General features: G+C 37.5%; 1 protein-coding gene across 1 annotated transcript in view; it reads right to left on the bottom strand.

The window, feature by feature from the left end:
• Window positions 1–1,301: 1,301 nt before the first annotated feature.
• Window positions 1,302–15,212, bottom strand: part of LOC144434288 (MAM and LDL-receptor class A domain-containing protein 1-like) — a 33,521-nt gene continuing 19,610 nt past the window's right edge. Inside the window, exons 19-32 of the mRNA XM_078122741.1 lie at window positions 14,112–14,355; window positions 11,581–11,715; window positions 10,690–11,073; window positions 9,608–9,760; window positions 9,048–9,307; window positions 8,284–8,374; window positions 7,681–7,818; window positions 7,277–7,477; window positions 6,141–6,293; window positions 5,570–5,713; window positions 3,764–3,988; window positions 2,779–2,920; window positions 2,242–2,308; window positions 1,302–1,367 (exon numbers count right to left, since the gene is read on the bottom strand). Coding sequence (XP_077978867.1) covers window positions 1,302–1,367; window positions 2,242–2,308; window positions 2,779–2,920; window positions 3,764–3,988; window positions 5,570–5,713; window positions 6,141–6,293; window positions 7,277–7,477; window positions 7,681–7,818; window positions 8,284–8,374; window positions 9,048–9,307; window positions 9,608–9,760; window positions 10,690–11,073; window positions 11,581–11,715; window positions 14,112–14,355 — 2,403 coding nt within the window. The remainder of the gene's footprint in view (window positions 1,368–2,241; window positions 2,309–2,778; window positions 2,921–3,763; window positions 3,989–5,569; window positions 5,714–6,140; window positions 6,294–7,276; window positions 7,478–7,680; window positions 7,819–8,283; window positions 8,375–9,047; window positions 9,308–9,607; window positions 9,761–10,689; window positions 11,074–11,580; window positions 11,716–14,111; window positions 14,356–15,212) is intronic.

Genomic DNA, 15,212 nt, shown 5'->3' on the forward strand with positions numbered 1-15,212 from the left:
ATAGATTCAGATTTTAAGTCAGAAAATTCATCATGGCAGTAAATTCCATAATCTCATACCAGCTTTTTAAAATGAGGACTGGAAACATCTCTGAATACGTGTATATTGGGCATCCTTTGTTGGAAGATCACGCTGTAGATGCTATATCCTTCTGTAAAAAAATATATATAATACATTTATTAATGTTTATTTTAGCAGTTATTGCTCGATTTAAGTTCATAATCTTCATTATTTGAAGCCTCAGCAACTGGATTGTCACCATTTTACGTGAAGTGAGCAGAGGATCTTTGAATACTTGGCTAGATCTTAAAAGTGGACGTATGGATGACGATTGGGTATTTATTTTGGATTTTGGATTATTAAAACAATTTCATCATAGCTTCCTACTTCAGAAATCCCTGTTAAACAACATATGCCAAGTCATTTGTAACTCAATAAATGCAAAAGCATATAAAATGTATTGTACATACAATAACACACCTTTCACACATTTTTTGACTTTTTGCAATGTATTTGGGTTACAAACACAGGCTTTATGGTCAATGTTGTTGCACATTAATTTGTCAAGTAGGACGCCATGATAAAATTGTTAAAAAATCCAAAATAAATATCATTTCTACATCCATACGACCACTTTGATTGAAAACAAGTAAGTACAGAGTAAAATGAATTTATTGTCAAGGTATGTACATATGTGTGCTGTAATGGGTGACACATGTACCTTATACATTCTGCTATGAGTTCTTTCAAATTTGTCAAGTGCGATCAACATAAAATTTAGTCTGTTATACACAGTGTCGTTAGAGTATACAAGGTAAAGGCATATTGAGTAAAGTGACTCTTAGTGTGAAAGATGTTTTCAAAACTATATTGAAATCTACTTTAATCGAAAAAAAAAACGGTTTTAAATTGAGGGGGAAAACACATTTAAAGAATGGTTTTCCACAAATACTAACTATTGTATCAAATTATAACGTGTAAGTGATGGAAGAGAATGTGAATGCCAGTAAATAAAAGCCATCAACCGATGAAGCCAATTTATTTAGTCCCTTCTGGGCGGTGCCCGTAATCGGTCTGTGAATACGTATTACTATGAGTAACACTGAAGTAAAGCACTCTGTGTATGTACTACACTCGTTTATAGCATTCACATCAAGTGTAAAAGTATACTGTCTTTTCAATTGGTTTACTTACAAGCCTAGCATGCGACCTTTCTAATGTAGTCAATTAGCAAATGAAACAATATACATGTATTTTTATATGGATGCTATAAACGACTGTGGTACATACAGAAAATGCTTTCAATCTATTGCACTTACGCTGTATAACACTGCTGTGTCTTTAGTAGTTGGCGGTATTGGTGTCGCCTTCAAAGAAAACAAAAAATAATTCGTTTATGAAAAATTCCATTATGATGAGTATTAGAAAGTATTACACGCATGCAACTTACATTGAGAAGCGCCGGACGACCACACAACTCCGGCTAAACCACCATTAATACAAGTACAAAGAAAATCACCCCCCCCCCCCCCGTTATTCAGTCTAAACCATCACGTTAACAAGAAATCATAAAAACAACCCAACCACCAATCAATAAGTCTTACCAGCACCCACTCTGTCCAAGAACAATCGGGTATAAACGGAATGTACTAGCCCGACCGTTCGTAACGCCAATGACACATATCTATATTCAAAACCAAGCTAATCTACAAGATTTACCAGACCTCACCACAAACTGAAAACACTGCACGTCACTTCACGAAGATGACACTGACCTGTTCTTGATTAGTGTTGTGTGGTTGCACTGTGTTGCTTGACAAATGTCAATTGAACAAATTAATGTTACATTTTATTATAAAATCTAATAGTAGATAGACTCAACTGGGGGGGGGGGGGTTCAAATATGAATAGGTTTAAATGTCACATTGCTGACAACCCATCAGAAGATGATATTAATCATATGCATGATAATACACTCTTTTCAAGAAATAATAAAATGAGATTTATCTTGAAATGTACAAATCCTCTCTTTCAGTTGAAATCTTTACTTTTCAGAGCTAAACTAAACACGACGTATACATTGCGACAGGCACACACACACACACACACACACACACACGCGCGCGCGCGCGCGTGTGAGCGTGTGTGTGTGTGTGGACTGCACTATGTACATTTTAAAATATTAATCTTAAACTACCATCACCTCATATATGATTGATAACAGGTGAATAATGTACTTACAGAGGGGGTGCTATCATATGTTGGATTTTCCATGGAACCTTCACCGCCTGGTGTCGACTTCTTGAACCTGAACGGTATGAAGAGTAAATGATTAATCTTTGATAGGAGATAGAGGCAGAATTAGGTAGCAATTCTAGTACTTTAGCAGATATGCCTACGATTACACATTTAGATGAGAAATGTACTTACGAACATGAATATGAACAGATAATTAGATTTCTCAACTGCATACATGCACGCACGCACGTACGTACGCACTCACGCACACAGGCAGACAGACAGACAGACAGACAGACAGACAGACAGACACACACACACACACACGCACATACATACATACATACATACATACATACATACATACATACATACATACATACATACATACATACATACATACATACATACGGGGTAAGCTTATATTGTAACATTACATATTTACAACCGCTCCTTTTATTCAATATTCAAACTTTTATTTTTTTTAAAAAGATATGTGTTTCGGAAACTTAAAAAATGGAATTTGGAAGACAAACATACCATGACATAGACGGCATTGTGTAACTGACATCTGGCACTAGTGATTTATTCTGTTTACGTCTGTAGTAATACCAGACACCACAGAGGGCGCAAATTATAATTATGGTTAGCAGTATCACAGTGAAAACTATAGCTCCGGTATCTGGTATAAATACAAAAGAACACAATGTTGTAGTAAACAGCGCCATCTATTGGTACACCAATTAGTAGAGTATCATCTGATCGAGGATCTATGATAAAAAACCTTAATAATAATAACAATAGATAATGGATATCAAATAAGGATTTCACAAAAAATTACAAGTCATAATCACAGAGGAAATGTATGGCTCAATATTTCATCGTCCTCATCAAAATTGATTTAAAATGGTACAGATGTGAAATAAGCCTGTTGAATATAAGTTGTTATACAAGTAAAACTAAGTTAACACTGTTACAGCTACTAATGATGGCATATTTAGAGATAGCAGAATAGACTTTAGGATGACCTTCAACATTTTTTGTGAATAATATATGTTCATGTATGCTTCGTTTCTCCTAAATGCAGAATGTATATATTTTGACGCTAAATGATGTAAGAATACTTACTTGATGAGGACAAGGGTGTGGGATAAATCGGTGCCACATATTCTAGAAAACATACAAAATATTATAGGACTAATTAAACCAAAAGTTAATATCATACAGTGTAAGTTGTTCCAATCATAAACATCCCCATTAAAAAAAAAACTCAAATAAATATACAGTATCAGATGTTCCAATCATTAAGCACACACTCTCCCATATTCTACAACTCAAATAAATGTAGCACCTAACTAATAAACACTTGGCAAATGAAGTCGAAAAAAGGGGCATAAATAAAGAAGTAAAGAAATAAGATATCAACATTTCTGTAGATATTCTACAATACTGCCATGTTTTAGTTTCAGATAGAGCTATCGATACTAAGGACTCCACAACTGTGGAGGCTGTCAAAACTACATACCTGAACATGGTCCATAGTACATTTCTGTGTCATCAACTGCCATGTTACTCCTCATTCCATTGCCAACAATACCCTCAATAAGTATTTGGAATTCAGTGCTGGGCTGGTTGATGTTAAGTCTAACCTCTACCCACTTGTCTCCCTGGTTACCAGTTAGCTCCCATATAGTAGCGCGAGAACTGAAATCTTCGGACGGCATTATATAGACACGCATAGTGCCCATATCTGTAGAAAGGAAGTGTTTACTATGTTCAGTTTCTGAAATTTGTCAGAGTATATTAATAATATCTAAAAGAAGAAAACGTAGAGTTGTGGTGATATGGCCTGTTTGTACTCTATTCTTCGTCACACATCGTCGTAAACCACGGCCTCTTTTACGGCACCGTCATAGCTGCAGATCCGACTTACATTTGTGCTTGAAATAAGAAAATCAAGTTGTTGGCAAATCACTTTAAATGGTGATATATCAGTCATACATACCATCTCCATACATATGATAATAGAAAATAAAGCAGCCGTCGGCGACTGGGTCAAAATGTTCGCTGGTAAACCATGCTTTCCATCCTGTTGACACGGGTGCACTTGCTTCGGTGTACATGTAGAGACCTAGACAATATATGTTAGTTGTTAGTGACTTGGTGTTTTCTGCAAAACTAACGAAAGTTGTCGATAGCAATGTCAATGACAGTACAACATATACATAAATCATTAACCAAAGTGAATAATGTTTAATACTGAGATTAAACACTGACAACAAAGATGGACTCTGGGTACCTCAGTATACTGTATGTTTCACTTTTGTAGTCTATCTTGAACTGAAAGAATATTTGTCCAAAAAGGAATGTTAGGGAACCTTTAATAATTACAAGTGGAGAGGGCTGTGGTGGATGTGTTTTTGGCGTTGTGGTCAGAATTTACAAATCGGCTCTCCTCAGAGGGCCACATTTAACTGAGATCAGAAGAGGGTTAGGGTTATTTCATGACTATTTTCATTTAATTTTGCATTTTTTTGTGATTTGGGCTTTCAACCAGTGTCATATCCACATCCCACCACTACCACCGTGGCTCAATCAAAATATCAGAACATGAGGAAATGGCTACTAACAACCTTGCAATTGTTACTTGTGAGGACAGGGGTGGGTCTCATGGGAGATAAATCAAATACAATGTAATGTGGTACAATGGGGATAATGTCGTTGAGCAGGAATGTTGGACCCCCACCCCACCCCCACTCCTAATGCAGGCAATGTCGGTAGCGCATTGTCTAATCTTTTACGTAGGGGGTATCAGCCTTAGCTCTGCCAATTAGATCCAAGAACAGGGATTAAAAGCAATGCTTCCACCCAAACTCACTTTGGTGGTAATAGTGGCGAACACCAAATTTCATTACAATTATGAATGCGGTGGCAGCGTTATGATCAAGTCCCCCACCACTGCATCTCAGACCCGGGTCCCTTTTCTGTCTGACAGCATGTTAGCCCATGCTTTTGAAATGAATATGAAGAAGTCATGTGTTAGAGAAAGTAAATTAGGGGAGGGTCGGATTTGAGCAATGGAGTCGGAGAGGGTCACATTTTACATGACAGACTGCGTTTGATCACCCCTGTAATTTACTAAAGGCTTCCATATCAATCATCACCTAACTTGATAAAATTCTATAACTAGACCCTGTGTTGATGGCATAAATGACTGATGTAGATATTACAACGCTTTGATCGAGTCACTGACAAATGGTGATCAGGTCTACTAGTTCATCAATATCAATAAAATGCTAGGATTTCAAACAATGAAAGTGAGAGATCTTACCCTGATCTTCACGAGCAGTGGTATGGTCATAAGAAGGTCCTGTTGAACCAGTTGGTGTCTTTCCGTTGGTACGCTGCCAATCAAAGTCATCTGAGTCTCTGTCATTGGTCCAGCCACATACCGAATGGTCAAATGTACAGTGACCTAGAGACGAAAATTGTGTTTTCTTAAGACCAAGTGTATGCAGAAGAGAACGTCTTCTTGTGACTAGTGATCGACAGATGATTAGGCAAATCATTAATTGATACTACAGAAAAGTATTTTCAGTGATTTATGATCTGCAGTTGTAGCTAAACCAGGTGTGGAGGTATACCCTGCGTAATCTGTGACGTGGTTCAATTACTTGATTACTTACTACCATGTATAAAGATACAAATACCTACCCTGGTCTTCATGGGTAGTGACATGATCAAAGGAAGGTCATGTTGAACCAGTTGGTGTCACTCGTTGATTCTATTTATATAATTTTTTACAATTTCTATCTCAACCCCTAATTACAATAGACTTTTCTCCAAGGCCTTTATTGGACAGATCAGACTGAAAACTTATGAATTTGAGAACGTTTCGTTACCTGTGATTCCACATGGCCCTTCATGTGGGTACAAGTCATCAATAGCGATATCTCCCTTGGTGTCTTCACCCTTAACTCCCTTCATGAAAATTTGGTAATCTCTATCAGACCAAGCTTCATATTGTCCGTACCGCCACATGTTACCTTGTTCACCTAAGGGAGAAAAGGATGGTTAGGTCTAACCAAAGAAATGTGTGGTTCTGATCACCCTCAGGCTCTATTTTAGAAGTTTTGTTTTATTTTAGACACGTATTATTTCACATGAGACCGGCTTTTTACTTTGAGACTCGCATCGGAAATCATCGTCCCACATATTTTACCTGGTCAGTCCAATAACTCTGTACAAAATAACTCTAACACTGATTATGCACAAGACGTTCATAGTGGACTGTCAGATCAAGGAAAGATATACATCGAAAACAGAAACTTGATCTGGGATGAAATAAGTTCAGACCCGGGTCATAGTACCTTGGCCAGGGTCAAATCTGGATATTATATTGTAACTGTTGGCCATGGTCGAAATGTTTTCCGTTGTTTTCCATGTGGTCTTTGTGTTATTGGTTTCTTCGTACCAGACGTACAGCCGTTACAGATTGAAAGAACGGTTGTATATGTGTTTTTTAAGTTCATGTCAGTTTCCGCATCCACTATTTCTTGCGAGACTTCAGAATTGTTTGCGATTTCATTATTTTTCTCGAATACGTAAAAAAAAATTTAGGGTTGGCGTGAAAAACTAGATGCGGTCGGGTAACCGGAACCGAACAGTTTGTTTTAGGCCTTTGTTAGATTCGTCATGGTAATATGCATACCTTTTCACCATATACCAATACACAGAAAAATGACACACTGGCAGTAAGCTGTACTTCAAAGATATTACTACATTTCTATATAATGCGCTACGAGGTTTACGTTTTGTTAATAGCATTGCCCCAAAATTCAAAATAGACCGACTCAAGCTGTATTACACCACAATTTCCATTGTGTGTGTGTGGTGAGAGAGAGACAGACAGACAAACAGATAGAAAGATTGCGAAATGACCTTCACTTATCAAAACATTGGTTTAATTAACTTCAACTTCAAACAAGATATGAAGTGAACTAGTAAATAGAAATGGTCACAGTATGTGAAAACTTACCGTGTTTTTCCCATACTACGGGATAATCTCCACCAGTTAGTACATCCCTCACACCAACAATCAAGCTACCAATGTGTCTACCGTGCATATGATACCAGAATGAGAAGCACTCTGTTGTACCGGCAGGATATACAGGACTCAAGATATTGGCTACCCATCCAGGTCGTCGTGGAAATGATGTCTCAATATATAAGTACCATCCTTCACAGAAACGGAGAATGAACATTTAATAAAGAAAGACTTGAAGATGTCAAACTACATTGTAAATACACAACTTTCCCAGTCCAAAACAACAGATTGCCTGGGTAAAAAAGTGCAATATCTAAATCAATCAAAATTACTTTAAAGAATAATTGAATATTTAGCGATTATAACAATCCAGTCTTTTTTCTTTGAATACTTGCCTTCCGGTGTACCAAGAGTGTGATCGTAGTCGGGTCCAGTACTACTGGAACGTGATCCATCACGACCTCGTCTCCATCTCATATCTGCATCATCAGCTTGTTCCCAACCGCAAAAACCACTTTCAAAATTACACACAGCTGAAACAAGCCACCCATGAAATTACAAATCACTGCAACAAACTACTTGAAGAGAAAGCATTGTAACACTTTTGACAAAACAATGAGAAAGAGCCTTCAAACAAATCATTGGTAACTTAACAGATTCAATAATCGGTTGCTATGTTCATTATGGTATATACCTGTAAAACAATGAGAATTTGAAATTGTGTATCTTTCTATAAAACACTTCCGCCGGCTAAAAGTACAGCGTTTTCCCCTGTTTTATATGCATTCGGGTAAATAAACCACTTACTATATATTTGTAAACCTGTTTTCAATAATTATTCTTGTTTAGCATGACTACTATAATTAAACATGTGGCATTGTTATTCATAGATATTCATACGCTGTGCCTCTACGAGTAAGTAAAGGACCAGTCCAAAACATAACCACGATAGTACAAATATTCAAAACAAATGGATAAAGACTCTGACTTGAACTTACGGGATGGTGGACATTGACCTTCACTCCAAACAATATCATCAAGACCTATGTCGCTAGACCAACCATTGCCTATAACTGCCTCGAAGTGAAGCTAAAACAAATTAAATGGGGGAAATGGTCATTGACATATGCATCGTCGTAAAACTAACTTTTCTCTTTACGGTACACCTACTACCAGATCAGACTGACTATTGAGTTTCAATTCGACAGCACGATGTTTTGACATCTCACACACTGCTTTTTGTTACAAATTACATAAAACAAAATACAGACACGTATAAGCAAGCGTATAAAATGATGCAAGGTACATTTATTTCACTGTAAACACAAACTTGCATCAACACCCCTGTCGCAAGAAAGAAGGGAGGTTCAAACACAAAAACTTTCACTTGTGTTAACAGTGAGACAAAATGTAACATTTCATCTGCATGCGGGCTACCAGTGTTTGAATTTCGTTTGCGCAATTTGTAACCGAGAAACATGAGATGTAAAAAAATATCGTCCACCCACCCCGAAATACTATAATAGACATTCTGTTTTCATAGTAACAAAAACACCCGTTGCTCACAACATTTGTAATATCTCGCATCACAATTTTGATTTGTTAGACTAAAATGTAAATGGGGATCTGACTCACATTGCCCTGAGTTGGGTATTAGGCCTAAGTCAAACAAATACTTGGGTTTCAATAGGTTTATTTGAACTGTGTCACTAAGTTATCCACTTCATCATAAAACATATAATTGCATATGTACATCGATTACCTGGAATTGAATATCTGACTGGTCAACCCATGCCTGTGCGAGGTGCCACTGGTTGCCATGTGTTCCTGTTTTAGTCCAGAGTCTGGTTGATGGCCAGCCGAGACGTTCCTGCCACAAAGTTAGAGTACCAACAGTTGAACCATACATATGATACCAAAAACTGATACAACTACCTGAAGTTGGTGTTGCGGGCTGTGGATAGACGGTCATAATGGCCCTTCTATTTTCATTTCCCGAAGATAGGGCAACCATGTAAGATCCTGGAAGGACAAATCAGAAAGGCTAAGACGAAAGACTATCACAATATTAATATATGATATAACAGTTTGCCATATAGTGTTTAATACACTGGTGCAAATGTCGACGTTAGCGTTCGAAGAGATATGCATCATATGGTCATCTTTACAACTTCTATAGATTTCTATACAACGACGTCTTCCAATATTTCCTACAACTCTGCTTCTTATAGCATGTCGTGATAATAAGGACCGTGTTTTAAGTCTTGTCGCATTCGTGATGCAGGTTTATTAGTATACAATATGTACTATATTTCTACTAACCTTTTCCATCACCAAGGGTGTGGTCAATAGATGGTCCAGTTGCTTGGCCTGGCGTAGCGCCAGACATACGAACCCAGTCAAAGTCATCGACTTGCACGTCGTTTGCTTCTTGTAGCCAGCCACATGTACCGCTTTCAAAGTCGCATGTCAAGTCTAAAAAATAGATATTTAAGTTTTTATTGTTTGTAATTTCTATATTTCACCCATAAATTTCGTGAAAAATATATATCGTGCTAAACTTTGCGTAACTAAGCGAATTATTTATGTATATGTCATCGCTCTATGAGGGACACAATCTGATGTATGCCGTCAGCATCAGTGACATTAAGTCTTACAGTTGAGGTTTTCAATAGGAGAGAAATATGGTCGGAAGTTTAAAAAGGGAATTTAGTTTCATCATTTTTTAATTATTATTTTTAATTCGAATTAATATGTTTGTCATTATAATATAGTAGTAGTTTATTATTTCAGTAATGGCCCACAGCCCATCGTACAAAGAATGTGGCATTTTACATGATAGGACAGGATTGGTCAAAAAACAGAAACTAATAATGTTCAATAAATAAATAAACGATGCTGTTTAAAGGAATGGACTGCTGCAATCAATGATTCAGCCAGACTTCGTACACAAAGTGAATCCAAATCAGAATTTGAACCAAAAAAGTATCTGTCCTGCATTTCAGTTTCCTCAAACTAAGAATTGAAACAGGAAGACAAGAAAACGTGTTTCTTGAAAATCGTAACTCTCCATTTTGTATTCTTCATAATATTTCTATTGTAGAAGGTGAGTGCCACTTTCTTTTGGTATGTCCATTAATACGCTGTTCACAGATTTCGATATATTCCAGCAAAATTTCACATTTTCCAACCAACCAACCAACCAACCAACCAACCAATGAAAGATTTATTTCCCTTCTCTCTACCACAAACCCTCACCGTATACATCATCTAGCAATTGTCATATTGAGTCTTTTAAGACAAAAGAGAATTGTGTCATTATGATACAAATATCTATCAATATTTGTATCATAAGAAAACTTGCTTTGTTAATGGTATAAAAAAAAAGTATGAATGTTACAAACCGAGAGCGTATGACTTGGTATCGTCTGGATGGCAATCAATAAACTCTATCTCATCAACACAAGCATCATTAGTTTCACCAACCACGGTACCAAGCAATGGATATGACTCGATTTCAAATATCCAGCCTGGTCCATGTTGACCGATGAAGATTTCAGCTCTCCTCCAATCATCAATACTATTGTCAGTCTCTACCCACATAATGTAAAGCCTCCATGTTTCGTCCGGGTCTTGCAATTGTACCGATAACGCTCCTGTGTTGTCTCCATGGAGATGATACATAAAGCTCATTTTGCAACTGCGACCGACAGAACCCTTAGTATCGGTCACAAGCCAGGCGATGAAATAGAATAAAGAGTTTTCACCAATGACCATCATGTAATGTCCTGCAATGAACACATGTAATGGATACCGTCACTACAAAGTGGCAAAACAGTAACACATTGTATTTATTTTCTTTTATTCTTTCCGGGACCATCTAGAATCGAAACAAAAAGTTCATTTAATCTCTCTGAGCTGAGTCCCTCTACCGCTGGATTCAAGACGGAAACGAAATATGATGGGGTATTCTCTCTCTCACACAACCGATCCCAATATATAAGTATATATAACTTTCTCTGTGAATTCGTTAAATACCAATTACTAGTACCTACCTTACATGTATTTGCTAATTAAACAAAATTCACAATGCCACCTTTTATAACATTGTTTATCTAAATTCTTACCCCTAGAGACAAACAATCTTTCCCTTGGCCACTGCGTTATGTGGTGATCAAAATTTGCCATTAAAAAGTTTGATTATTTATTTCAATTAATTAATTAATTAATTATTAATTAATTAATTGGTTAGTTACTGATTGTTACTTAATAACTATAGTCATACAATAGATTACCATCAGTAGAGCCTGTTCCATCTGTACTTGGTGCCTTTATAGTTGGATTATCGCCAGCATGATATCTCTCCCAGACATACACTCCAGAACTGGCGTCCTTCCAGCCACACTGGTTTTCCTCAAACGTACAAGTACCTATGTGAAGAGATTAGTAGGCAGAAACTGTATGACATGAATTTTCTATGGATGGCTTACACTTTTTGTCATATAACCTTAGCATTTGGGTGTTTGAGACACACACAATTCTTGTTTGAAACACACACAATCCTTGTTTGAGACACACTGAATCCTGGTCATAAGACCTTAGCATTTGACGTTTTATGCTACAATTTACTCTAACACAGAACACATCAAAAGATGCGTTAGTCGGAGGTGACTTCTTCAAAGCATCCTGCTTTACACACTGTTACAATTTCGTGTGGTGTCTAAGACACACTAACTTCTGGTCTGTCGAACAGAGTAAATTGTTGACATTAACTCTCAAATGCCGCTTTCAACGTTGAAGACAGCGCTCGAGCAGTCAGTAGACGTCTACTACGCGATGTCCAGTGTTTTCGGTGACCCCGCTTTCCACTGATGTTTCTCGTGTCTCCTTTTTCACCCTTCTCTCGCTGTGTCTTTTCGTAGAGTACGTACGTCCAGTGTCTACATCAAATTTTAAAAAGTGGTGTATGATACGCTCAAACTTCAATGATTCTTCATCCAAATTAGATGGTACTCTGCCGTGATAGTAGTCCTGCTTGCATACGGAGTAACTCGTCCCTTGAGCGAAACGCGTACACCGTCTGCGAGCATGACTACCGTGAAAGTAACTTCAGAATCGCAATATCACAATTTACGACCTGTTTTCTTGGTCGCGGTCCAATGGATGTTTCGCATCTCGTCGGCCATCTAGGTCCATGGAATCGTAAAAAGGGGGTACTTTTTCAGATCACCCTCCGAGAATATGGGTACGATGCCCCATTCTCTCTCTCTCTCTCTCTCTCTCTCTCTCTCTCTCTCTCTCTCTCTCTCTCTCTCTCTCTCTCTCTCTCTCTCTCTCTCTCTCTCTCTCTCTCTCTCTCTCTCTCTCTCTCAGTGTAAGGATTAGGTGTCGTTGAAGGTATAGCTCTGGATTTATACGCTACGGGGTTTTTACCCGACGTGTCGAAACCCCGTAGCATAGAAATCCAGAGCTAGTTTAAGGTACAACTTCCCGGATTTCGGAAAGAATGTGGTTTTTGAAGAAGTGATTTTCTCCCAGATTCACTATATAAAAAGGGGGGGGGTCTTTTTCATTGAAATATTAACTGAAAAAGGGGTACATATGAAATTTCGCTAACAAGCCGGGGTACCCACCGATGATCGAAGGACTGCCACTGCCACTGGGGCGTCGCGACGCGTCGGAGAGTCAGAATTGTACAGGGTGTTGGTCACCGAAAACACCCGTCCTGTAGACTACCCGAACTGTCAATCCGTGTTGACGGCCCTTTGATATGTGCTGTTTTAGAGTAAATTGTTGCAGAAAATGCCCAAATGCTAAACTCTTATGACCAGGATTCAGTGTGTTTCGAACACCTCAATTCTGGTCATAAGACCTTAGCATTTGGTTGTTTTCTGCAACAATTTACTCTAAAACAGAAGACATCAAGGGTTCCGTCAATGAGAGTTGATGCAGACACAAGTTGGTGTGGTTTCGACTGGAGTGTTTGTTTTGTCGCCTGGAACTGACGCATCTTTTGATGTGTCCTGTTTTAGAGTAAATTGTTGCACAAAACGGCAAATGCTAAGGTCTTTTGACCAGGATTGTGTGTGTTTCGAACAAGAATTGCGTGTGTCTCAAACACCCAAATGCTAAGGTTTTATGACAAAAAGTGTATTAAATCATGATGATTTGATGTACATCACATTACATCACACTACAGCATATCACACATATGTAACATAACAGCACACACAACACAACACAACACATCACATCACATCATACCATACCAATACCATACCATATCATATCACACACCTAATACGTCACTTGTTACCAATCTCGCATACTGAATGGTCGAGAGCCCTGCACATAGGGAGGCGTATTTTTCACCAATAGTCGTATTTTTGCTTGTTTCACGTGATCACTGCAAGTCCCCTTGTAAACAGACCTAACCGACTAGAAATCCATCTATAGCCAGCATTTTGAATGCCAAATTTATTGTCAATCATATAAAATATCATAGTTGTATAAATTGTAACATTTTTGAACTGTACGTTTCGTGTGATAGGGAAAGCTGGTTATGAATGTAATAACTAATATCAAGCTGGTTGTAAATGCAATAACTACACTACCTGTCCCTAGACAATTAGTGACGACTCTTAGGTCACGAGTATGTTCCGGTTGAATGAAGAAGACGTTTGGAGAATAACTGGTTATAAATATATTAACTAATAACAAGTTGGTTATAATTGTATTGACAAATATTCTGGCTATAAAAAGGGCAATAACTAATAACAAGCTGGTGATACATGTAATAACTAATAAGAAGACAAGCATATCTTACCGCAAATAGCTTCATCATATCCATTAGGACAGTGTTCTCGGAAATCACATCTCTGCTCGTCTGGTATACACGTAATACCGTCATTGCAATCGAACTGACCATGGGGACATCGTGGAGGAGGAGTTGGCTCTGGTTGAACTACAGGCAGATTACCACTGTAAGGTATGCATTCAGGGGTAACAACCACATCATCGATTGCACAATCTCCATATAAACCTTCGCCCACAATACATTCGAAGACAACCTGCAAAGATATTGAAATAGTTCAAATACGGAAACAAAGTAAACCTCTAGTGCCAGATGTTAATTACACAACGTATATTTTTAAAAATGAAAGTTTGAATTTTGAATAAAATGAGCGGTTATGAATATGTAATGTTATAGTATAAGCTTATGTATGTATGTGTGTATGTATGCATGTAATATGTGTGTGTCTTTATGACTGTGTGTGTGTGTGTGTGTGTTTAATGTGCGTCTTTGTGTGTGTGTGTGTGTGTGTGTATATATATATATATATATATATATATATACAAGTCTTCGAATTATGGGTTTCATTGAAAATGTGTATATTTCACATTGTCATTTTCAAAAGAAACCGATAGTTCGAAGCCTATTATTATTATTATTATTATTATTATTATTACTTTATTATCCCTCACGGGGAAATTTGTCTTGCAACAACACAGGAAAGCATACATATAATCTTACACATTAAAGTAGTACTAAGAACAACAAAAGTACGAAGACAATAAAAACTGTGTAAAAGACTACATAAAAACATTCACATTCCTTTACTTCTTACATTCTCTAATATTTCACATTATTCGACATTTACGTAGCAGGTTTTCTTATTATTAGCTATATGTTATGCTTATAGCTGTGTTTATGGAGCCTTCAGTAATTACACGAGGGATAGAAGAGGAAATGTGCCCCTCCCCCTATTCCGTTGTACTAAAAAGTGCCCCCCCCCCCTCAATTTGCTTTCCCTAAAATATGCCCCCCCCCCCTGTTCAAATATTTCAATAAAACATTTTAGGACTGCCACCCTGCCGAGCAGTTGTTAGAGCTCAAGATTTAGTAATCAGGAGGTCCTGAGTTCGA

Source organism: Glandiceps talaboti, chromosome 4 (assembly GCF_964340395.1).
Source record: "Glandiceps talaboti chromosome 4, keGlaTala1.1, whole genome shotgun sequence".
Lineage (NCBI taxonomy): Eukaryota > Metazoa > Hemichordata > Enteropneusta > Spengelidae > Glandiceps > Glandiceps talaboti.